Source organism: Lepisosteus oculatus, chromosome 5, assembly GCF_040954835.1.
Source record: "Lepisosteus oculatus isolate fLepOcu1 chromosome 5, fLepOcu1.hap2, whole genome shotgun sequence".
Lineage (NCBI taxonomy): Eukaryota > Metazoa > Chordata > Actinopteri > Semionotiformes > Lepisosteidae > Lepisosteus > Lepisosteus oculatus.
The window spans coordinates 675,774-698,759 of record NC_090700.1 but is presented as its reverse complement, the minus strand read 5'-3'; the positions used below and the strand labels follow the sequence as shown (position 1 = coordinate 698,759).

General features: G+C 50.8%; 2 protein-coding genes across 6 annotated transcripts in view; one reads left to right on the top strand and one right to left on the bottom strand.

Moving 5' to 3' along the window:
- The window catches only part of atm (ATM serine/threonine kinase), a 35,485-nt gene extending 24,374 nt beyond the window's left edge, over nucleotides 1-11,111 (bottom strand). For all 5 annotated transcript variants that reach the window (XM_069189786.1, XM_069189787.1, XM_069189788.1 and 2 more), the window contains exons 1-21: nucleotides 10,994-11,111; nucleotides 10,217-10,319; nucleotides 9,781-9,902; nucleotides 8,915-9,060; nucleotides 8,633-8,797; nucleotides 8,281-8,446; nucleotides 7,963-8,201; nucleotides 7,234-7,403; nucleotides 6,690-6,853; nucleotides 6,064-6,417; nucleotides 5,268-5,465; nucleotides 4,724-4,825; nucleotides 4,236-4,467; nucleotides 3,706-3,837; nucleotides 3,390-3,515; nucleotides 2,569-2,658; nucleotides 1,813-1,984; nucleotides 1,501-1,694; nucleotides 1,078-1,160; nucleotides 764-919; nucleotides 382-457 (exon numbers count right to left, since the gene is read on the bottom strand). In XM_069189786.1, the coding sequence (XP_069045887.1) occupies nucleotides 382-457; nucleotides 764-919; nucleotides 1,078-1,160; nucleotides 1,501-1,694; nucleotides 1,813-1,984; nucleotides 2,569-2,658; nucleotides 3,390-3,515; nucleotides 3,706-3,837; nucleotides 4,236-4,467; nucleotides 4,724-4,825; nucleotides 5,268-5,465; nucleotides 6,064-6,417; nucleotides 6,690-6,853; nucleotides 7,234-7,403; nucleotides 7,963-8,201; nucleotides 8,281-8,446; nucleotides 8,633-8,797; nucleotides 8,915-9,060; nucleotides 9,781-9,902; nucleotides 10,217-10,288 (3,159 nt within the window). In that variant the 5' untranslated portion in view covers nucleotides 10,289-10,319; nucleotides 10,994-11,111. The remainder of the gene's footprint in view (nucleotides 1-381; nucleotides 458-763; nucleotides 920-1,077; nucleotides 1,161-1,500; nucleotides 1,695-1,812; nucleotides 1,985-2,568; nucleotides 2,659-3,389; nucleotides 3,516-3,705; nucleotides 3,838-4,235; nucleotides 4,468-4,723; nucleotides 4,826-5,267; nucleotides 5,466-6,063; nucleotides 6,418-6,689; nucleotides 6,854-7,233; nucleotides 7,404-7,962; nucleotides 8,202-8,280; nucleotides 8,447-8,632; nucleotides 8,798-8,914; nucleotides 9,061-9,780; nucleotides 9,903-10,216; nucleotides 10,320-10,993) is intronic.
- Nucleotides 11,112-11,814: 703 nt separating this feature from the next.
- On the top strand, nucleotides 11,815-22,981 carry npat (nuclear protein, ataxia-telangiectasia locus). Its single transcript, XM_069189784.1, has 18 exons — nucleotides 11,815-11,996; nucleotides 12,594-12,712; nucleotides 13,017-13,077; nucleotides 13,166-13,244; nucleotides 13,849-13,889; nucleotides 14,512-14,772; nucleotides 15,078-15,153; nucleotides 15,518-15,656; nucleotides 15,766-15,857; nucleotides 16,519-16,603; nucleotides 17,081-17,177; nucleotides 17,403-17,531; nucleotides 17,632-19,131; nucleotides 19,744-19,856; nucleotides 19,987-20,074; nucleotides 20,233-20,293; nucleotides 20,389-21,793; nucleotides 22,253-22,981. Exons 1-18 carry the CDS (start codon nucleotides 11,960-11,962, stop codon nucleotides 22,331-22,333), a joined length of 4,464 nt encoding a protein of 1,487 aa, XP_069045885.1. The 5' UTR covers nucleotides 11,815-11,959; the 3' UTR covers nucleotides 22,334-22,981.
- Nucleotides 22,982-22,986: the final 5 nt, after the last annotated feature.

The window sequence follows — 22,986 nt, the reverse complement described above, 5'->3', positions numbered from 1 at the left end:
GACCGAGGCAGAGGGGGGCAGACACCCCACCAGAGCTGCTTTACTGCTTGTATCCCTTTATCAAGAAGCACAAGGCACGATTAATAATGAACTCTACTCGTTGCACTTAATCTTTATGAAACCCAGTTTCTATGTTTCTGAAAAAACATTCTGCCAAACTGCAATTTGTTAATCTGCTCTGAAGTAAAAGTGTTTTACCTTCTGGTTACAAAACTGAACATAAAAGCAAAGCCTCTCAAGATCTTCTATTTCCTCTTGAGAGTAATGGATCACCGGAAAAATAAAAACTTCTTTTGCTCTTCCGCTCCTGCGGGATAACCAGCAAAGCCCCAGTCCAGATGCTTGACCTGCTGCAGAATAAAAGCTCCACTCCAGACTCACCTCCAGCAAGGCAACCAGGCACTTCACCACCGCAGCCCTCACCGACGCTGTGCACCTTCCAGCCTTTCCAAGGAAGCTGAAAGGACACCGCTTTCATTAACTGTGCCATCGTCAGTAACCTCGGCCCACACAACAGCAGCACGCATAACGGCCCAATTTACTGACCAGCGCCTTTCAAGTCTCACAACCGCACGCGCAAGACACACTCACATTACTCACATGAAGTTCAGTCCCCTGGTAATCAGACTTATGAATGAATCATGACACAAGCGTGCATTATAGGGCCTAGTAAACAGACAGGTCTTAGAGACACGGTGCTGCACACGAGAGCCTCTGTGGCCAACCTCACATCAAGCACTGTGAAACGCACAAAGACACTTGCCAGAATCCCGAGACCACTCGGAGCACGGCACTCTGCGCCCCGGCCTGCTCGTCGACCTGCGTCCCGGCCCGGCTCAGGCTCCGGATGGTGGGCAGGAGGCTGAGCAGGATGGCGGTGCAGACCTCCTGGTCCCGGCGGTAGAGAGAGCACAAGTCCCTGCCGAGCACAGCGAGGATCAGCTCCAGAGCCTCTCTACCAGCACATTCTAGCTGCTGTCACTGTTCTGGCTTCTCGAGGCAATAACCTACAGCAGGGCTCCTCCTCTCACACCTGAGCCAGAGCCCTGCTGGCAAGAAGGGACTCGCGGGCCTCACCTCAGGGGCCTCAGGAGGGAGCTGAAGTCCTCGGCGCTCAGAGACGTGTCCTCGGCTGGAAGCTCTCTCAGCAGCGTCAGGTACTGACAAACCAAGACATTTCCCCCTCTTATACACAGTGAGCTTCACCACAGAAAGTCAAACATCACCGAATAAGGCCAGCCTGCCCTGTCATTCTCATTTCTGTATTCAGGTGGGATCATTCCTTTGTGAAATTTGAATTTTTCCAACAGCTTTTTTAAGAACGACTGACAGCTCCTGGACTGTGAAGGAACAGGTAGAGGCTCGTGCCACAGCCACAGCCGTCAGCGCGGGAATGACACCTGAAGAAGCCGCACAGCCGAAACGCTGCGTTTCTCTTCCTCACCCTTCAGCGCAGAGCAAGCCTGTACCCCACCCTCTCTCCGCGGCCGCGCGGCTCACCGTGCTCAGGTGCAGAGGCTTGGCGAAGTCCATCGCCTCCAGGTGCAGCAGCAGCTTCCTCCTGACGTCGGCCGGCCGGAAGGAAAGCCCGGGAACGGCCTCGGAGGAGGCGCACAGGCACAGGAGCTGCAGGGCAGCCTGGGACGCGAGATCCTGCTTGGTCAGGTGTTCCTCCGCCAGCGCACTCTTCGCGCCTGCCGGGACAAATCGCAGAGCCTCTTTACTGCTCGAACCTGCTGCACCCTCGCGATTCGCCACCATCCCAGCACGCCTGGCCCTGCTGGTGCGGCAGCCCGCCGGCCTGGGCCGTACCTGTGCCATACTGCGTGTCGCTGCTGTTGCTGCCGGCCCCGCTGTCCGTGCCGCAGCTGGTCTGTGCCTCGCTGGCGTCGTCAAACAGGTCGATCTCCGCCGGGCCGCCCGGCTCGCCGGCCACGTGCTCCGCCTCGCACGCCACGCCACCTCGCTGCCCCGGGCTCATCAGCTGCGGTTCAGGAACCCATGAGAACTGCGCAGTGACCACTACCACACTTCTACTGAACATCACCTGAACATGCCAAACGTGCCTAGGGGGTCTGAACCATATTCCCACAGTGGACCAAGCAGACGGGGAATCTGCACTGTTCTGTACAATCTTTAGTTCCCCGAGGGTCCGACAGTGCTGGATCTGTGCAGATCTGTTTTACCAGATATGTCAACTGAGAACAACGTCTCATTTACAGTGAGGACCTGGAGACCCATTGACCCAGCCGGTCACAACCGGAGTGATGTACCTGCTCAAGGGTACCAAAGCAACAGTAACCTGCAGGAATTCAAACTCATTGAAACTCATTGATTTGAATGACCCTTTGGTCTGGGCTATTCAGTATCAAGTAGACACAGAATACACATAGTACACACACTGTTTACTCAGGGAATAAACTGAGTGTTAGCAGACACGTTTGCTACCGGTGTGACATCTGATGCAAAAGAAAGTGAGTAAATATCTTTTTGCATATGAATGGAGCAGCACATCAGCGACAATTCAGCATCCACATGGTTCCCCAGAACAAGCGTACTGGAGCTCACCAGCAGTTTATAGACCTCTGCCAGTTCATTCAGCAGCCTGGATGGCAGAATCCTCAGGAAAAGGCGCCATGAAAGCAGGCTCAAACTGTCCTGCAAAAGCAAAAAATCCAAGAGTCGTTTCCAGCATAAAACTCAACTCTGCCCTTTTGCTTTGTTAAATTATCAATCAAGAGATCTCAATTATACTTGTGAACTCCACAAATAAGACTGAAATATATAATAACCTATTAATTAATTTAAATATTAATTACATATTAATAACCTGTTAATTAACTTTCAGACCAGGCAAGCGATAGCTTTGAAAACTTAACTTACCGAGCTCCCCCAATGACCAGTACAGGGAACTAACCTCTTACCCTTGTTGTTACAGAAATAAGAAGTTCTGGATCCCGAGATGAAGTTAAACAGATGAGTTTATTGCATGCAAGGAACAATAAAACTGAAATCCTGTTCCCGCAAGGAACAGCAAGTATTGTTCAAAGTGCCGGTACAAACTTTTAGTTTATATAGCCCTTTCCTGCCGCTTCTGACATAGCTCATTATTATGGTTATAGCCTTTGCTGCCACTTCTGACGAAGCTCAGTAATATGGTAATGGGGAGAGGTCACGGTGTTTGGCCAGTTCACATCCTTTTGGCCAAATGGTCAGGGTTTTTGGTTACTCTACCTTCCTAGCTGGCATCTGGAATCCTTATCAGTTCTGCCATAAACTCCAGCCTGTTGCTTAGAAGTCCAGTCTTCATGCAGAAAGGACTTAGTTAACACATCTTGTATCTTACTTCACCCTCTAGATTTCCCAACAGTTTTAAAGCAGTGCGGTACCTTCTCCTGCCTCCTGAGACAGGTCATGAGTTGTTCCACAACGGATCTGATGGTGGCGAAGACTCGGTCGTCTGGGATCTTGTTCCTCTCTGTGGAGAAGAACTCACTCACCTGCTGGGCCAGAGACTGCGGGGTGAAGGAACAGTCAGAGGAATTAGGTTCTCGGAAAAACACTGAACCTCCAAAACTGAAATTCAAACATCATTGTGAAGTAAGAAAACCAACACAATATAAACACAAACATCTTTCCAGCGTTTAGAAAACCATGAGACCCACTCAGGGTCAGAGGATCTGATAGAGGTGCTGATGAATTCACCTGGGCTTTCTGGAAGAGCGCAGTTTGGCAGACCTCCTCTTCACTGAGGAACTGTATGTGGACGTAGCCTCCCAGGACCCCTGTCAGAAGACTCATGCAGCGAATCAGACACTCTGGAGGTGTGGTCAGAGACTGGAACGGCACAGACAGGACAGTCCTGAAACCCACCTGTCAGCTCTCCTACAGGACGAACTCGACAGAGAGAATCAGGTGTTCTTTTCTGAAGGTTTTAACGGAGGCGAGAAGGACACGTGCCACATCTCTGCGGTCTGTGTCTGCAGGTATAGTAAAATTTTCAATTTCAGAATGGCATTTCTAGCTCAAAGGTTTTTAATAGTCTTCTAGATTTTTCCCATTCAAACAAATCAGGTCTCTGGTTTGTTTGAATGGGAAACAAACAGGGCACCTTGACGTAATCTCCATAAACTAGGGTGCTGTACCCCCTCACACACACCCACCCCCTCACACACTCACACACACACTCGCACGCACACAAAGGAGCACACAAAGGAGCACACACTTGCACTCACATCTGGAGAGTAGCAGTCGAGCAGGTGGTCAGCCACAGACATGAGGTCCCTCTCCACTCTCTCCCTCACAGGCTGCAGGACAGTGTGGGGACCCCGGGCGGAGTCTTTGCTGCAGGACTGCGCCCCCGAAATCACATGGTTGGGCATTTCATCAAACGTGCTCTGCAGATACAGGCTCTCAATTTCCACAAGGGCATCCTCCTCGTCCGATACTGACTGCTCCTGGGGGAGGCTTGAAATGAAAAAAGCGCCATATTGTCAAAGCAATGCAACAGGTGCTATGGAAGAAGTATTCCTTTTAGACGTTCATTCAGAAGAAGTTATTCCGAATGCATCAAACTAGAACTTGATGGGACAGTTTCTCAAATTGAAATCCTTATGAGCCGAAAGTCGTCGGTGCTGGAGAAAAGATCAGTGGCTGAAGTTCAATACTAGGACAACGCTCAGTGAGGTGTCGGTTTGGGGAGAGGGAATCTGAATTTACTGACCTGTCCCAGGAGAGAGGGGCCTGAAGAAAGTCCATTCCAGACCTGGAGTCTTTCAGCATCAGAGCCACCAGGATTCTGGGAACAAGCTGGTGTGGGAAGTCCCTGTGGGTCACAAAGGAACAACTGGTTAGGAACCAGTCCAGTGATGAGCAAGCAAACACATTCCTGGGCCTAAAGGACTGTCATACACCGACAGGCAGAAAGAATGTAGTCTTAAACACCTAAGATTGTGCAGCAACCTGATCTAAGTACTCAAGATCCTCAACAGTCATGGTGGATTTCTTCAGTATCAAGAGCGAAACTTGAATTAGAAAATGTGTGGAAATACATTTAAAACCCGAGAACAGGGGGTAACTTGTTGTGCCTGAAGCTGGAAGCCCAGCAAGCTACTCGCGGCCAGACTAGCTGAATGGACATCCTGATCATGAGTGATCTTTCCCGCGATCTGACATCAACAAGAACGACCCTCCTTTATCACTCCCACTCCAACCCGCAGTGTCACGGGAGCGAGGGTGAGAGAGGGAGTCTTCCTGCGGCGCCTCACCTGCAGACGACCAGGTGTGGCTTGGAGCTCTCCTCACCCTCCTCGCTCAGCTCGTACAGCAACAGCCACCTGGCGATCGCCTCCCTGGGGCTGGGCGGCCCGCTGCCCTCGTCCGCCGCGGCGCAGTGCAGGCCCGCGTCCAGGCGCTCGGGGACGATGCACTGCAGCAGCACCTGCGCCAGGCACCGGGCCGCCGCGCTGCAGGAAGAGCTCATGTCACGGTCAGCCGCGAAACCACACAGGACTGGCCACCAGAACTACTGGCGACGTGCTGCGCAGCCATGCAGGTATGCCTCTGGGACTGTGGACAGGAAGCACTTTACACAAAGAGCACGGGCGTGTGGAGCAAGCAGCCCCAGCCATGTTTCCACAGCAACATCCAGAGCATCTTTTAGTAAACAGCGAGATAAGATCCTGAGATCAATCCGACAACCAGTAGGCGAGGAAGAGGAGCCAACTGGAGCCCTCCTTCATAACTCTCCTTGCACTCTTACTGCAGTTGAATAAGGCTTCAGAGAAACTCACAGCATGAAACTCACACTGCCAGTGTTATACGAATCGCACAGCCCTGGCTTCTCTTGTTTGTGTTGTAGCAACACCGCTCCACTGTAAGTCTTACTTTTCGGAGCTGATTGTGAAGCTCAAGATATTCCTCTTTGCTAAGAAACAGACAGCTGAGAACGTTACTCCAGTGAAGTGGCAATAAAACATGGATACAACCTACTGTGAATCCGTAACTAAAACGCACACACGGCCCCGGAACAGACGGTGCAGCAGCGAATCAGCGCTCACTCACGGGGAAGGCTTGCAGGCCGAGCCGGAGAACACCCTCCACAGCTCCTTGTCGGCCGGCGCCAGGGCTGCTCGGACGATGGCGTGCAGCAGCCCGAGGGACAGCGCCTCCGCCTGCGGCGAGCTGACGCCCTGCAGGGCCAGAGCCCACAGCCGGCTCCACAGCTTCCGCAGCTCGGGCCCGGGGCGCAGGGCCCGGCAGGCCGCCGCCGCCCGCAGGCAGCGCATCACGTACAGACTCCTCTCCCCTCGCCTCTGCTGCTGCAGCAGCTGGCACAGCGCCGACAGGAGGGGCACCAGCTCCCGGCCCGGCAGGATGGACGGGTACTTGGAGAGCAGCACCTCCGTGATCTGCAACCTGGGCGGCAAAGGGCACCGGTGTAAGAAAGCCTGGGCAGCACTGTCACCGCCAGTTACAGCCCTGAGCGCGCATCGCACACAAGACAAGACACAAGGCGGTGTGAACCAGCACCATTAAATCTGCCTTCCAGAGGAGGCGTTCCTGAGCTACAGGGAGAGGCGGAGCTACAGGTCTGTGTCTTGTCCCCAGTCCACTACTGCTCTCACAAACTCCGAACCCCTCCACAGAGCCGCTTCCCACAAAGCTCATCCCGGCTCCGGTCGTCTCACCAGGGAATGACGTTGAAGTCGCTGTGAGAGGGCTGCAGGCGCTCGCGGACGATCTCCCAGCCGAGCTCGATGCGCCTGCGCTTGCTGGGAGCTCCTCCCTCCAGCTGCGTCACGTCCAGGTGCGACTGGGTCACCTCCAGCACCTGGGTGTCGTGGGTGAAGAGCTACGGAGCGAACACGTAAAAGGAGTGTGGCATTGTGGGTAGGAACCCGCCAAGGTTCAGCTAAATAAAGTCTGGTTGACTGGACAATGGAGTGTAGTCGGAGCAGGCAAGGCTCAGGCCTGGATTAAATGAACTACATCTTCAACCCAACCACCAGCCTAAGAACAAAAGACTCAGAACCTGATGTCTGAATTCCAAACCCCATTTGCAAACAGCATGCCACCACCAGACAGCGGGTTTGTAGTCTGCAACCAGAAGGAGGGCTGAGCCAGTAGTTCAATCCAGGCCTCGCTCTGTGCACCGACAGTCTGGGATGTTCTGCTGTATTTAGAAGACAGCACCACTTCCTTCACAGCAGGCAGAAACGTCAGCGGCCGTACCTGCTGGCAGACGTCGGCAGTCAGCTCGATGAGGTTTTCCTTCACGGCAACGTGGCGCGATCCTGTGGAGTACTTCCCTCGGCTGCCGATCTGGCCAATCTCGCTCACCAGGGCATCGTACAGACTGTAGAGGAGACTCTGCCACTTCGTCCAATCCTCCGCGTGGGCACCTGTGCCAGAGGAGGGTTCAGTGAAGGGGGCGAAGCAGGAGTCCTGTCTAGTGTCTGTTGGTTCTGAGGTGGCGATGCTGTCCCCTCCCACTTCCACTCCCACTCGCTCAGCTGTTCACAGCACCTGAAAGCTCGCAGTCCACTGCTTTGGCTGTGACAAAGATCCTGATGCCAATACATTGTGAAACTGCGGCTGAAGCTAAAATAAATATCAAATCCATTGCAGGCTCATCAAAGAGACAGGCCAATACTGTACACACACCCTCTTTCACATCATACCCAGCGTGGCCTCTTATTGGAACAGCTTATTGGAGATCCCACTCAGGGCACACGAGTCTCTCCGGGACTCTGCAGCACCTGAGCTCCTGGCGTCTTCACAGTCAGAGTATTCCAGCCTGGCCTTTAAAGGTTCAAATTTCATGAAAGCCCTCTAAATATACCAGGACATGAAGCTAAGAGTAGCTTACCTTAAAGTTTAAGAGTAAAACTAAATGTGCAGAAACAAAGCAGAAGGTAACTGGAAATCTGCTTGGACTGGTGGGCCACGGCCTGGTCTCACCTGTGGCCTGCGTCTTGGCTCCCTTCGGATGGTGGACGCGTAGCTGCAGGTGGAAGAACCTCACGATCTCCTCCTTCAGCAGGTCCTGCGGCCGCCGCTGGGCCCAGACGCACAGGACAGAGGGCAGGAGCTCCTCCCCCAGCCCGCAGACCCGTGTGCGGCAGTTCACGGCCGAGGCCCTCAGGAAGATGTTCAGAGCAGCCAGCAGGTGCTCCAGGACAGCCAGGTACTTCTCCCTCCTGCACGAGGCACAGAACACACGCTCAGACGTCACGGACCGCAGGGCAGGGCTCTCCTCGGAGCAGCGAGGTGCGGTACCTGGCGTTCAGCAGCGCTCGGGAGAAGAACTTGAAGAGCTTGTGCACCAGCCCCTCTGTCTGCAGGCAGCAGCCCCTCACCAGGGTGTGGATGATCCTGCTCACCAGCACGCGGTTGATGGCACTGGAGCTGCTGTTGTAGAAACCGCAATACACCTCCAGCAGCTCTGGACAGGAGAACACAGGGAATCAGCACTTCAACACGGCACAGCAGTTCTATTTCATTGTTAATCTTTCCAAGTACAGACTCTAATTCCACCCTGACTGCTGAGCTGAAGTCGGAATGGGGAATATATTAGTCTGGGCTCACACACTTAATGGAGTGGAGCTCAGGTGCTGGTTAAGGCACCTACCAGCCCACTGATGCTGTGTGACCTCACACCAGTACTTGCGGACAGACAGGATGTCCTTCAGCAGGATGCTGCTGTAGTCCTCTCCATAGGCACTGCAGGAGAAGGAGCTCCTGAGGACGCCCACCAGGTGAGCCAGGAGGTCCGTGCACTTCAGGCGGGGGCCTCCTGCGAAAGGCAATCGCTCCAATGTGTGAACAACGGGCAGGGAAAGGAGGCAGGAGATTAAGCAAGCGGTCAATGAGCTGCCAAAGATCTGTGTTGACTTAAAACATGGTCACTTACTTTTGTTTGCACATCTGATGAAAAATTTGAGCAAGCTGCTGACTTCCTGCATTTTTTTGTGCCTGTTTGCTTGTGTGGTGGCGGACACATTGGCCTTCCCAGTCTGCAGCGCCTCCGTTTCTCTCTCCACGTACCGGCGCAGAACCCTTCAGGGACGAGAGCCGCTGCTTTGTCAGATTCGCCTGGGCCGCAGTTAATTAAAGCATCCAATTTCTAAACCGCACGTCCAGCAGGGGCTTCTTAAACACCCCTTTCGCTGCAGATGTCACTACGCTCGGCCAGACCGCTGAAATCGCGACCCGCTCACACGACTGAGAGCCTGGTGGTAAAAACGGGGGAGCTGGGCTTTTGTTTTCTGACAAGTTCAGAATACTACACACTGGCCGTCACTCGTGGGTTTACCATTGTCTCCTGCAAGGCCAGCAGAGGCGCCATCCTGCTTGTGCTGCTCTGCTACAGAGCAGGTAAGACCCTGCAGCTGCCCTGGCAGTACAGTGCAAGAACACAGGAGCACAGCGCACTGGGGCTTCTACACGAGCCAGTGAGAGCTGCGGCTTGTGCAAGAGGCTTTACGTGCATCTTCGCCATTTTACAAGGCATTCCCCCTCAGCTACAAACAGAGCACCTCCAGGACTCCCTGTGAGCACTGTTCCAGACAGGAGCACTGCTGGGCTGCGTGTGTGTATAAACCAAATCGGCGAAAGGGTGGGTGCACAGCACAGTTAGGCTGTGTGACAGAAAATCCACAACAAGGCTTCACAACTAACACACAGGAAACATCCTCAGTGACTAATGCGACCTGGAGCAGACCGGCATGAACTCATCACACACGGTCATTCATTCGGGCTCATTTTAAGAGCACCTACCCAAAGACAGCATCCCAGGTGAGCTGTTTGGAACCCTTCGCTGCTCTTGAAGAACTGGCTCTGTCCAGGGCCTCAACTGTCTCAGGAGACACGATGAGCCGCTTAAATTTATCCGCTTCTTTCTGCAAAATAACATTGACAGGTGGACTCCTAAGAACATTCTGCTAGTGGCAACTGATTGTTTAATCTACAGCTGTTTAATACATCAAATCCACACTATTGTCAAAACACTCATTATGTCAGGGAAAATGCTTCATAGGAATGCCAAAAGTTACTCACTTAAAAACAAATGTATGAATGAAAGAAAGCTTATTACATTCTCAGACTTTTTCAGCTTCCTCATTAACCTTTGAACCTTTGAACATCAGCACTGAAGTGATCTGGTCACTCCTGAGCGACTCACGCCCCTGTCCTGCACAGAGGTGAACGCATCTACCTTCCTCTCCGTGGCCTTGTCGCTCTCCAGCCCACGGCAGCACATCAGGAGCTCATGCAGCAACAGGCTCATGTTGTCCTCAGGGTGGCGCTGCACTGGGGGCCTGCAGAGGCAGACAGGGGAATCGATGTCGAGTACTGACGCCGCACTGACAGTGCAGGAGCACAGAATCGAACTGGAGAAGCGTGTGTGGGGGGCGGGTTGCAGACACAGGCCTGTTTTGATTCATTACACCCCTTCAAAGTATGCCTTCTGATCACAAACACAAACGATTCTATACATAAATCATTCCATTAATAAGGGTTTCACATTAATGCAGTTTAAACGTTTTTGGTTTCGTTTTTTAAAGTGCCCAACCCCCCATCCCACTGAGCTGTAAGGAGCAGTCCCTGAGATCCTGCTAAGATCTACAGCGCACACGGGCGATGAGAGGACCACATTGCCGTCTGATGACCTTCCACACCAGCCGGACGGAGAACGCAGTATTACAGCAGGAGTAGCACTGCTTCAGGTGCTTCAAGTCCAGGAGTCCCCGTCTGCCTTCAGAATAGATCGGCGATGACCGTGCTAGGTGTACACGTTCAACAATCACAAGCGAGCTACACACACTTGTTTAGATCTGCACGGTATTACCAAAAACATACGATCAAGATCCAGACTTTAAAGTAAAGTAAGCTAGCTATGCAGTCTGATTAAAATTGACGTCAAATCATCTTAAACTACTAAATGATTCTCCGCATCTAAAAATCGCTGGGAACTGGGTACCTATTCACATACCTCCTTATATAGCTTTCTTTATTTCACGACAGGGCCGTGTTCTGACGTTCACTTAAACTAAATCCCAAGTACTGTCCACTATAAAGACAGCACAGCACGCACAGCAATACAAACACAAACCGCGCCTCCCCAACTTCAACTTCATTTCCGGGTCGTTGCGAAGACGGGCGGTTCCGCTAGCCAATCACGGCCCCAGTTCCTGAGATAGCTCCGCCTCCCCAGTCCCAGCGAGGCAGGGGGTCTCTGGTGCAGGAGCTGCAGACTGGAGCTTTAAACGCACTGCCACTGTATTTTTAATCCCGTTGAAAAAAATACAGAATATCATATCATTTGTCATAAATTTAATCATGACACTTACATAAAATTAAACGGTCTGGGAAGAGACCCCCATTTGAACAGTTCAAAACACAGCATGTCTCCAGACGTTTTGCTATAAGCGTAAGAATATACAATCTGTGCGTACCTTGATTTATCTCATTTAATTATTTTGTAAAATGCAGCTGTGTTATGTACCCCTGACGATGTTATGTATATAAACTCTTGTCTGTATTGTATATATTATTGTTGCAATAACATTTTTGATAAAAACATTTCCACTGACAGAATATCTGTTTGGACCTCTGATTTATTTTATGCCAGTTTCCATTGTTACGCACAATTAACGTTTTATATAATATTCTGAACCCAAGAGCGCTACTATATGTTAATACATTATCCGCCATGTAACCCTGTCTCGCGTACTGACATTGACTGACCGAACACCCGAACTACATTTCCCATGCAGCCTTTTAGGCGAATACTTCCGGGTGAAACGTGCTGAATTTCCGCGCTTTTTCTGCGGGTGGGTGTTATTGGGAGTTGTGTTCAGCTGAGCTGAGAAAAAGTATAACGGCTCAAATGTGTGCTGTTCGGTTTTCTTTCATGACTGTGCGTATGAGGGCCAGTTGAAAAGGCTTCACAACAGCCATGTTGCTACCATCTGACATTGCGAGGCTGGTTTTGGGTAAGTTGGAGGGGTCGCAGCGGGGTCTGTTGCGGGACACAGGCGTGTAGCCGGGGAGTTTGCTCTGCGGTCGCAGCTGAGAGCTGTGTTGATCACAAAGGGCCCCTGCAACACGTACTGTACCAGAGCCTGTATCTGGGGGACAAGAGCATGGTTAGCTAAAGAGCGTGTCTTTCACTGTGTAGATAACAGAAAGCACTGCATATAATATTTGATGCATGATATCGATACCACTGGGTGTAAGCTGTCTGAAACAACGGTGGTCGGAGTACTACCACCTAAAATACTAAATTACACACCAGGTACGTGTTAATGTCAAATTCCATAACGACTGTGACGAAATTATTAATACTGGGGAAAAATGTCCAGTACATCAGATGTCAGATTTTGATAGTATTCCAGTGGCGTTTATGACCTTGCCAAGATTTCAGTTGCAAGGACGTTATCAGAAATCAGTCATGTCCGAACAATTGTGCATAATTCGCTTATTGACAAAGGATGTGTATTTTTGGATGCATGCCCTGGTGAGTTGATATTGCTTTGAAATTCCAGTAAATGAAGTAAACCGAGTGCTTGTTTGTTCTGGGGTGCGCCAAGGGTATCTCCAACAGGAGCGCCTGACTGCCACTTGCCGGGCGTTCATCAGCGAGAGTCCGGACCTGAAGGAGTACGCGGAGCACAGCACCGAGGACGGAGCGATTCCTGCCTGCGTGTTTGTGAGTGCTGTCCGATCTCAGCAGAGCCCCTCGCCCCTGTACGCTGTAATGGAAAGACTTGTGGAAATTCGGCATCTTATGGCATGCACATGCAAAATTTCACTCTTTATTCTCTGCGAAAGTCTCACCGTACCTAAAGCTCTCATTAGCTGTCTGAATGAAATAGCTTGCGTTTCATGTGCTAGATTTGTTTTCATGAAAACAGCATACACAGTGTGTTAGACATCTCTAATCTGAGCAGTGTGCTCAGATTTATCCTATGTTTCCCTACGTTCTGTTTTATCATGTTGTTTTGTCTTTGCAGTCTTTGTTTGGGAAAAACCTGAACACCATTCTGAATGAATACGTTGCCATTAAAGCAAAAGGCAAGTACTGGAGGTTTTAAAATAACTTCAGACTCAGAGCTTCATATGTTCATGTTTTGTTAATATACAACTGTTTTTTTTTGTCAAGAATGCAGCCAGGAGTCACAGGTACCTGCTATGATGACGTCGCTCTGGAGGAAATTAGATTTCACTCTGAATCAGATCAGGTAAAAGGAAACTTTAACTGGATTTCTGGGGGTGGGGGTAAATGGAGCCTCTTGTTTCAGGATATGCAACCATAAGAACTTGCTCCCGGAGACTGTCGCAGCAGCGGTGTTTTTACCAGAGCTGCAGAATGGAAGAAAATCTTGTAGATAAACTGTCATGAGCTCCTGACATCATGCAAACAATTTCTTGTGTCACCTGTGTTACGAAAAAACTACTATGGCTCAGGAACCAGTCCAGGGTAGAGTAACCATATACATTGCTGGACCAGCGTACACCCTACACAGACAGACTAGAACTGAAGCTTTGTAGGCTTCAACAGAAAGAGGCATTGACAAACCCATCCCAGTGGAATTCTTCTGAACAGAGTGACGCATTAACCAGAGGACGTAGGTTGAAACTACATTTAAAACTAGGAACCGGGGAGTCTGTCATAAGTATCCCATTTCTAAAGAAATGAAATATTATAATTTGACACATTCCAAATTTTGCAGGACTGTCAGATATTATCTTGGCATGAGAATAGTGAAATGTAAAATGAATAAAGATGTTTTTGAGCAAAACTGTTTTTCAGGATGGCTTAATGATGTCTATTGCTCTCACTAGGTGTATGCAGAACTCTCCAAGCATTTACAACAACCAAAGATGTAAGCTGGCCTTTTCATTTTTATTATTTAAATACAGTTTATTTTTTCTGTCCGGTATCTTTTCACTGCATTTTAGATTTTAGGAAACCACAGGTCTTTCATACCATAATGAGTCTGTCAAATGGATTTCTCAGACTTGTAGGAGAAAAGGGGAAATTGAAGGTTTAGAAAAAAGATAACTGATTTTTTCCTCTGCATGTTTATGATAACCCTCTTATAAATGTCTCCTTCCATGTCGGTCTCAGACATTCTGGAAAGTTCTGTCTTGCATTCGCAGATGTTCCCATATTGAAAAGAAAAGCATATTGTATTGTTTTCTTAGCTAAAATTGACCATCGTTTCATAATGAATCAGATCCTGCACAGTCTGTTGGCATTGTAACTATTCATTGCTTCTGGCTCTTTCAATATTAAAAAAAAAAAAGATTTGATGATTTTTTAATCTCAAACATTCTTGACTTTGAATTTTTATTCCCCTCTGCCTTTTGGCACATTTACAGTATCAGCCTGTACTTTCAGATCTTTGTTCTCGGGTGTCTGGCACCGCTTCTCTCTTTGCGTGCGTGTCCGTGTGCTCATCGGAGCTCTCACCCCTGCTGTGTGCCCGTGTGCCCATGTTGCAGTTCGCACCCGGAATGGGATCCTGAACGTGCGGCATCAGAGAGCTCAGCCCTCCCCGCCGGCTCCGGGCAGCTCCGGGCTGCTGTCTGTGACTCCCTCTCCCGGCCAGCACAGCCCCAGCCCCAGCCCCGTGTGCGTGCCTCAGGCCATGCTGGGGTGCTCCACTCCCATCTGCTACAGCTCCCTGCACGCGAGACCCTCCCCCCTGTGCGTCAGCCAGTCTCAGGTCCAGGAGCGAAGCAGGGCTGTGCTCAACGTGAGCAGTAAGTGGAACACCGAGGGGTCGTGGTGAACATGTAGTTAAAGGTTTTGTTTTGTGTTATACATGTGGTTTTTAGTTTTTTGTGTGTTAGTCCTGTGGCCTTTGTTCTACAAAAACATCTTGACCTGTTAAATAGTACTTGTCAATACATTAGTCTCTCATAATGACAGATCATCAGTGTGTCCATTTAAGGAAAAATCCTTGCCCAGATTCTGAGTACAGTAGAGGAAAGCTTGTATGGAAAGGCTGCCTGAGGACTGCAGATTACTGGTTCCTTAAGAGCCCCTTTTGTTTTGTTTCCTGTAGGAGATTCCCCTCTGCAGGTTGTTGTTCCAGATCGCAGATTTAGCCCAGGACAGTTGTCTCCGGGCCGCAGGAAATGGTGAGGAGACCGCTGAGAAGGTGTGGCCTTCCTAAAGTCAACGTTTTTTCCCAGAGGATTCTCTGCTTTGCTGGTTTGTGTTGCTTCAGCACCTGTGTCATTTCTGAATCCTTCCAGCTGGAAAACTCTGCAGTGTTGTATGCAAAGAATACATGTCTGCTGAGAGCCATGTCTGTGTCTCTTTCCCTGTGTTTGTCTGCTTGTTCCTGCTAGACAAGCGTGGAATCTGCAGCTCAGGCTGAGGTGGCAGCTGGCCCAGGCGTAGTGGTCTCTCCGTGCCTGGCAGCCTGCGTGCTGTTAGTGTATGAGCTGTGTGGAAAGGATACAGGAAGGCCTGATCCTCCTGTGCTGTGCGGTGTTTCAGTGACTCCCCCAGGAGGAGAGGTGGGCTGCTGGCTGGACAGGGCGGAGCACCAAGGACCCCCCAGATATCTACTGTCATTGTGGAGACTGAGGAATTCCAAAACGAAGGAGAGCAGGAGCCCGTCTCGGAGAGCTTTCCCGTGAGTCCCACCTCCTTCCACATTGGAATCGGATTCTCAAAGTCAGGCGGATCTCTAGCATCTGTTTCTCTTCTGTTCCAATGATTTATTCCATCCTTGTTTCTTACAGCAAATGGTTATAGAGAACGCCAGGGACAAGATACTTAGTGACAAGTCCCTGCAAGAGAAACTTGCAGAAAACATTAATAAGTTCTTGGGAAGGTAAGATGAAATTGAATGGCATTTTACATTAATGGTCAGCTAGTTAAAAGTCTGTAATCCTACATGGCTGGAAACATGGGTAGGAGTCTAAACAAGGACCAAAACTGACAGAGCTTTATTTTAGCCAGTAATCTTTATTGAAAAGTTTAAGCAGTCTTTTCGATGGGAGATTGACTCTGAAGTCCATATCCTTTTGCAGAATCCCAAACCAAAAGTTTTACAAAATAACAGCATCCTGCCCACAACCAGGTGACCCCTGATAATTGCACCTTAAGTGTACGAACTCTTCTGTATACACACCATGGTCACCCTCTTCACCAGAGCATGAAGTCTGTCCTGTTGGTGTCGGGCTACGGCAGGTGTGTGCATCAAGTGCACCTTGAACCACGTAGGTACAGCAGTGCCACCTGGTGGTCAATCTAGGAAAGTGTTTTAAAGCATAAGGCATTGAAGATACAGACTGTCCCCAGTGTCTGCAGATTTTGCATAGTGTGGATAGCCTTTCTGTGCTCTTCCTCTTCCTGGTGCTGCTGTAATAGTTCAGGATAAGCTGCTGGTGTTCTCCGGCAAGCTTCCCACATCTGATTCATGTGATGCAGTTGGGGCACAAAGGGATATGGCTCTGATTTCTTTTTTTTTTTTTTTTGGTGTTTGTTGACAGTGAAAACAATCCTCAGACTTCTAAGCAAGGTGCAAGTGGCGCTATGGTGCAAGATCCTTCAATCGATGAAATATTAGGTCTCCAGGTAATTTTTCTTGGATTTTAGAAATATAACATATGAGTATATATCATTTTTAAAATATATAAGAGTGGATGCTTCACAGCAGGTTACACATATTTGTTGTTTTATGCTTCCATCTTTCTTGTCCAGAAGTGCCAAAGTGAACAGATTATTTGGAGAATTTAGATCCAGGAGCTGCATCAGCACATGAGTCACACAGGACAAAATGGGCCTTAATTCCTCACTGAAGAAAATGCTTATCTTTTTATTTTTTTGGTGTGGAACTTCCACTTGTTCCTATTTGTTACTATTAATTCTGCTGACTTGTTTATCCAACGCAGCTAGCATTTGTGCATCAGGCGAGACCTGTGTATTTAGCTAGAGCAATCTGGGGGAGACTCCTGGCCCAAGAGGCTTGTACCCACAGCCCCGCAATTACAAATCCAGGGCCCTGATCTCTGCTGCACGTGCTGCCTTCATATTGCTCTTGTGTTTATGTAGGCAGAGATCCACATGACAGACGAGGCCATCCGTGACATTCTGGAGCAGACCGAGTCCGACCCGGCCTTCCAGGCTCTGTTCGACCTGTTTGATTACGGTACGGGGGTAGTAAGGCTGAGTGGAGGACTGGTGTCGTGCTTCGGTGATCATTTGCACTGAATGATGCTCAAAAAAAGTGTGTATTTTTTTAAAATCTGTTAACAGTCCCAAAAAGTCGACTTTTTAAAATTAATCACAAAAGTTGTGCTCTGTTGCTTAGTGTGCTGTTCTACCATTGAATTAAAAACTCCAGTTAATTACGTTTTTTTTTCTCTGACGGCAGGGAAAAACAGGAGCAGTGAACCTGGCGTCCAAGGAGGTGCGGGTCCCATTAGCGTAGACCAGAGTGCAGCTCCAGCAGAGGCCCAAGAGTCTGAGCCCAGTGAAAGCCCCTCTGAACCTGGAGATCAGGGTAGGTCCAATCTTCAAATCACTGAAAGCCCTTCACCGTGCCCTTCAGGCAGAACCTTTCTTCTGTAAATCACCATCTTTGTTTTCATTCTCTTTTTTAGGGGCTGGTTGTAAAGATTCAGTGTCTGTCATGGTGCCCACACCTAGAACACCCAAGACAAAGAGCGACTCTGGCCCCAGAAGCAAGAAGAGCAGAAAAACGGCTCACCCCCTCCCGTGTGTGTCGCGGGTGTTACTGGCCTCCAGTTCTCCACATGGAAACGGTGAGCTCCTCCTGGCAGCCAGACCCACTGCATGTGGAGTAGGGCAGCCCGAGAACAGAGCGACGGCAAGCAGGCACAAGCAGACCAGCGCTTCTCACCATTGTGGGGCTGCAGTGGAGGCCTGCAGGGGCAAAGACAGCAACAGCAGCCTGTTGACAGCAGACAAGGACGGTGCCAGTTCCTCCCTTGCTGAGGAGGAGGGCATGGACATTGATCTGCAACTGGAAACGGATGCATCACCAGAGCATGTAAGCCAGCCGTCCCCTCTTCAACCACCTGACCAAGAGCACCTCCAGAAGGGATCCACAGACCCCAGTCCTGTCCAGATAAACGCTCCTCTTCCATCGTGTGACAGAGTTCAGTCTGAGATGAGACGACAGGAAGCTACAGGAACTCAGAACAGTCCTCCAGAGCCATTAAGGAGCAGTCAGGACCATGGGTTGGCAGACAAGCAGATGACCGTGTCTCCGTCTGAAGGCCCTTTCGCAGGGGCAGTGCAGACTGATGGCGGTGAACCCAGCAACACCGCGCCAGAGCCGTGGCCTTGTGGTGCCTCCCTCCAAGCCAAAGGCCAGCCTGAGGAGCCGGGACCTGGGGCTTCTCCTGCCCTGGGCGAGCTGGCAGGGTCCGCCTGCAGTGCGTCTGTCACGGGGAAGGATGGGCAAGCCAAGGGTGAGAGTCACTCCTGGGACAGCAAAGGGCCCTCGCCGGCCCCCTGCAGGGACAGCCCCTGGGAACCTGTCGCCGTGGCACCGGGGCCCACTTTACAGCCCCCTGTGGGCAACCCCCCGTGCCAGGAGCACGGCGCCAGTAAGTTCGTCTCCCTGAAGATCATAATCAGCGACGATCAGGAAGAACGGCCCAGGGACTCGGCGTCGGGGGGCAGCGTCTCCAGCACCTCCAGCGACAGGGTCCCCACGATCGTCCTCTCCTCCCCGGCCAAGGCGCCCGTGCCCGCGGGGTCCCTCGTCACCACCGAGGAGACCGTGCAGGCGGTCAGCTGCCTGCAGAGAGCGGAGCAGCCGAGCCCCGGCTCCGCCAGGCCACGGGACCCCGCGGGCACCCCTGCCGCTGGCCCGGAGGAGGGCGTGCAGCTGTCCCTGGCCTCGGTGCCCGAAGTGCAGGCGGAGGCCGGGTTCCTCCAGCTGGTTCCTGCCTCCAGCTCGTACGGCGGCTCCAGCAGTTACTTCCTCGTGACGGACCAAGCCGCGGCCGGCCAGGCCGGCGGTCAGCCCCAGGTGATGGTGCTGCCCGGCGCCGCTGGCGTGGGGCCGGTGTCCTCCACCCCGCACATCCTGGCCACGCCACCCCGGAGCCGGCCTGTGATCTCCAGCTCGGGTAAGACTGCCGGGGCCTGTAGGGTCCAGCCCTGCTCTTCTCTCCTGCGGCTTGAGTGTTGGAACAGGCAGGAGGAGGCTGTTCAACCTGTTATCCCATTTGGTAGCTAGTAGCTGCTTGATCCCAGGATCTCATCCAGCTGTTTCTTGACAGAAGCCAGGACACGGCTGGGGTAATGTTCTCCAGAGAAGAATTTGCCTCATTAACTTTACAGTGGCTTGTTACTTGTGATAGAAATAAGATATACAAAGTAAAGAAAATTAGCATGACTAAGAATAAGAAAACTATTTGTTTTACCATGCAACAATCTGGGAGAAGATGATTTCAAGTTTTGAGAGCTCATTTTCATTAACTGTTTAATACCAATAATTACTAATAGTTTTTCTGAAATGAAAAGGTTTTATAACAAAAATATTACTACAGAATTTGTTTTGCAAGCCATGGATCCCCGTTTTTCCCCATGAGGTGTTGGGTTCCACATTCACAAATTCACCGTTCGCAGAGAGCTGAAGGAGTCTGATCCTCGCGAATACTGAGGCGTTTACTGTGTTCAACGTAAACTGAACCGTTGCCACGGAGGCTGTTAATTGACTGGTGGCTGTTTTTCTGCAGGCTCAGCACTCTTCATTTCCTCTCCAGTCCAGCCCGTGCTGCAGAGCATGGTGGTCCCAGTGTCGGTTGTTGGGCAGAGCACGTCAGGCTCTTTCAGTGTGGCCCACAGTCAGGTAATCTGAACCTAGACTTCGGTATCGCTGCCTTTGCAAACTGACTTCACTTTATTGCCTACCAGTTATGAACAGGTCATTAATGTGAAAGCAGATCTTCAGCTGTTGCTCTCTGTTAATGTCCCCATAGATGCCGTTATCCGTCCGGCCTGCAGTAAACTGCGCATTTAAGGTCAAACTGAAACCTAAACTGGCCCCCAAAGCCAGCACTGACATAGGTAAGTCACAGCACTGGCCTACAGTCGGGGTGCATTGCATACGGATTGATTTGTACCATATTAAGGTATTCTAATGAGAATATCAAGTTGAGAACTGTTTGGTGCATAAACTTGTTTTTTAAATTCAGGGTATTTAATCTGCAATTTTTTCTTTTTAGGTAAATCTGGACCACCTGTGTCAGATCAGGGCACAGATGCCACTGGTTTGCAAAAACAAAAGTAGGTTTATAGAGCTCGGTTTCTGTGACTTTTTGCTTGTTTTTCTTTGAACTGTTCTGTAGTCACATCCCTGCTTTTGCTCTTTTTTTCCTCAGTCCTGTGCCACTGCAGCCGAGGCTCAAGTCAGCTGGGCCTTCCCAGCATGCAGCACCTACAGAGGCTCCCTCTTCTTCACCTCCTCCAGCGTCGGGGTCCAATCCCATGATTGGGCAGAGCCACAGGAGGGTCCTGTGCTTTGATCTCACAGCACCCGAGCGGTGCCTCGGCACCACACCTGCCCCGGTCCAGACCAGGGGCTCTGGGGACACTTCAGCATCCATGGAAGCACCTGTGGTAGTCACGCCAACAGTGTTCACGGCTGCCTCCTCCTCTGCTGAGCAGCCCAAGACGAAAGGCCCCAGCTGTAAGCCATGTGACAGCGTTCAGCCTCAAGCCGTCGGGACCGGAGCAGCTGCAGTCAGCAGGGATGGTGATGCACCGAGGCCCGATGCCACAACGTGCTCGGATAGAGGGAACACCTCGGCTCCCAGGAAGGAGTTGGAGAGAAGCAGACCCCCCTCATCCACTGATTCCAGCAAACGTGCTCCATTGCAGACTGAATCTGAGCACAGGCAGAACCCTCATGGCTCCAGCGGGGACGAAGCTGCAGCGAAGCAAGAGTCCTCCGGGAGGAGTCTGGATTCTAGAAATAAATCTCAGACGTCGGACAACAAAGAGGAACAAGGAGGTACCGAGTCAAAGAGGGATTCTGCCCACAGCGGCAAGGCTGCAGCCGCCGACCCCAGGCTGAAGTCGAACGTTTCGGGGACCAGAAAGGAAGCTGATCAGAGCGCAAGGGGGAGGGAGGGGCTGGCGGAGACGAGGGGCTCCTCGCAGGACACCGCGCACGTTGCAGCCGGTAAGGAGAACAAGCTGGAGGGGAGGAATCAGGAGCGGCAGCCAGCTGCTGCCCTGCCGCCGGGTGAGCCCGCTGGAGCTCATGCCTCCCAGCTCAACAGTATCCGACACCCTAACAAGACCAGCCCCCTCACTAAGCAGGCGGCGGAGATGCTGCAGGACATCCAGGGGCACATCCCTACTGCCACGCCCTCCAAGAGCCCCGAGCTGCCTCTCCCCAGGACCCCAGGGTCCGGCCGCCACCCTGAAGAGCCTCTGGACTGCCTGAGGACCCCTGTCCGTCCGCGGCAGGGGCGGGACGGAGACGGCACGCCCCGGCACCTCCCGCCCCCCGCCACGCCCGACCTGCCCACCTGCAGCCCCGCCAGCGAGGCCGGCAGCGAGAACAGCATCAACATGGCCGCCCACACGCTGATGATCCTGTCCCGCGCCGCCATTGCCAGGAAGGGCACGCCTCTGAAGGACAGCGTGCAGCAGCAGCAGGGCACGGCCGGCGCGGGGGCCAAGGACAGGAAGCGCAAGCATCCCAAGGTGTGCTCAAGCCCCCCGGGACAGAAGGACCAGCAGTGCTCCCTCTCATCGTCCAGTAAGAAGAAAGCCAAGGTAAGTCACCGTGGGCAGAGGAAACACAGGGCCAATGTCTCCACTTGCTCTGTGACTAATAGAGACCTTTTCCCCAAACAATACTGAGTCCCAGTTTGTGCTGCAGGAAACAGTTACATGTACTTCGGGGAACGACCAGTCATTTTAATAAAACCTTTGAAGCTATTTGTGCTAAAATATAACCAGGGATAAACTATTCGTTTTTTTCCAAAGATGTTTTTACCATGGAAAGTACTATATTAAAACAGAAGATATTTCTTCCGTTTTAATACAGTGTTAGTACAAGCAACGCTACTCGACCACAGCTCCAGTAAATGGCCGGCTGTACGAATGGGTACATAGGAAAGCAACGGACTTGAGAGCCACCAGCAATCTCTTGGCATTTTCTGTGCAAGAAACAAATTGTCAACCTAAATTAAAAATGGCCTTGATTTTTCCTATGCCCTTTCCTCCAAACAGAAACAGAAGAAGCTGCTGGATTCCTTCCCAGATGACCTGGATGTGGATAAATTCCTGTCCTCGCTGCACTATGACGAGTGAAGCCAGACAGTGCGAGGTGGATCTTCACAGGAGCAACCTGAGTGACTGCTCTCCAATCGGCAGCACCTGCTGGTCATGCTGGGCTCAGAATAAAGAAAATAAGTGCAGAAGGAGAACCTTAAAGGCAGTACTGGGAAAGCTGGTTGGCCTAATTGGTACATTTTTTAATATTCAGAACTGCTGCTCTTTGCTGTGAGCCATTCACCCACTGAAATACTGGAACCAAGATGTTTTGCACATGAGGTTGAGGAGGATGTGATCACTAAGGACAGCCTGTGTTAACAGGCTGTAGCTGTGTGTTCCTAATAATTCTGAGTTGTACTTTGAAGGGTATTTTAAAAATGTCTACAATCCCGGTTCCATTGCACATTTTTTAGTATTGGAGTTAAAATGTTTATGCTTTACTTATCTTTTGCCCTAGTTCTACATGTTCCACTAAGTGTTTCACGGTATAATTTTACAAAACAGGAGTGTTCTTTTGTCCAGTTTTTTGGTTTAGGATGGATAGTATCCTGAATGTTCTTTTTAAGCCATTTGTAATTCCGTACAAGAACTGGTCTCTCAGATCCATAGCACTAATAATGATTATAATAAAAGCCAGTGAGATTATTCCTCTCTTCAGGATACGAGGAGTACTTCTCTTACCTATTTCC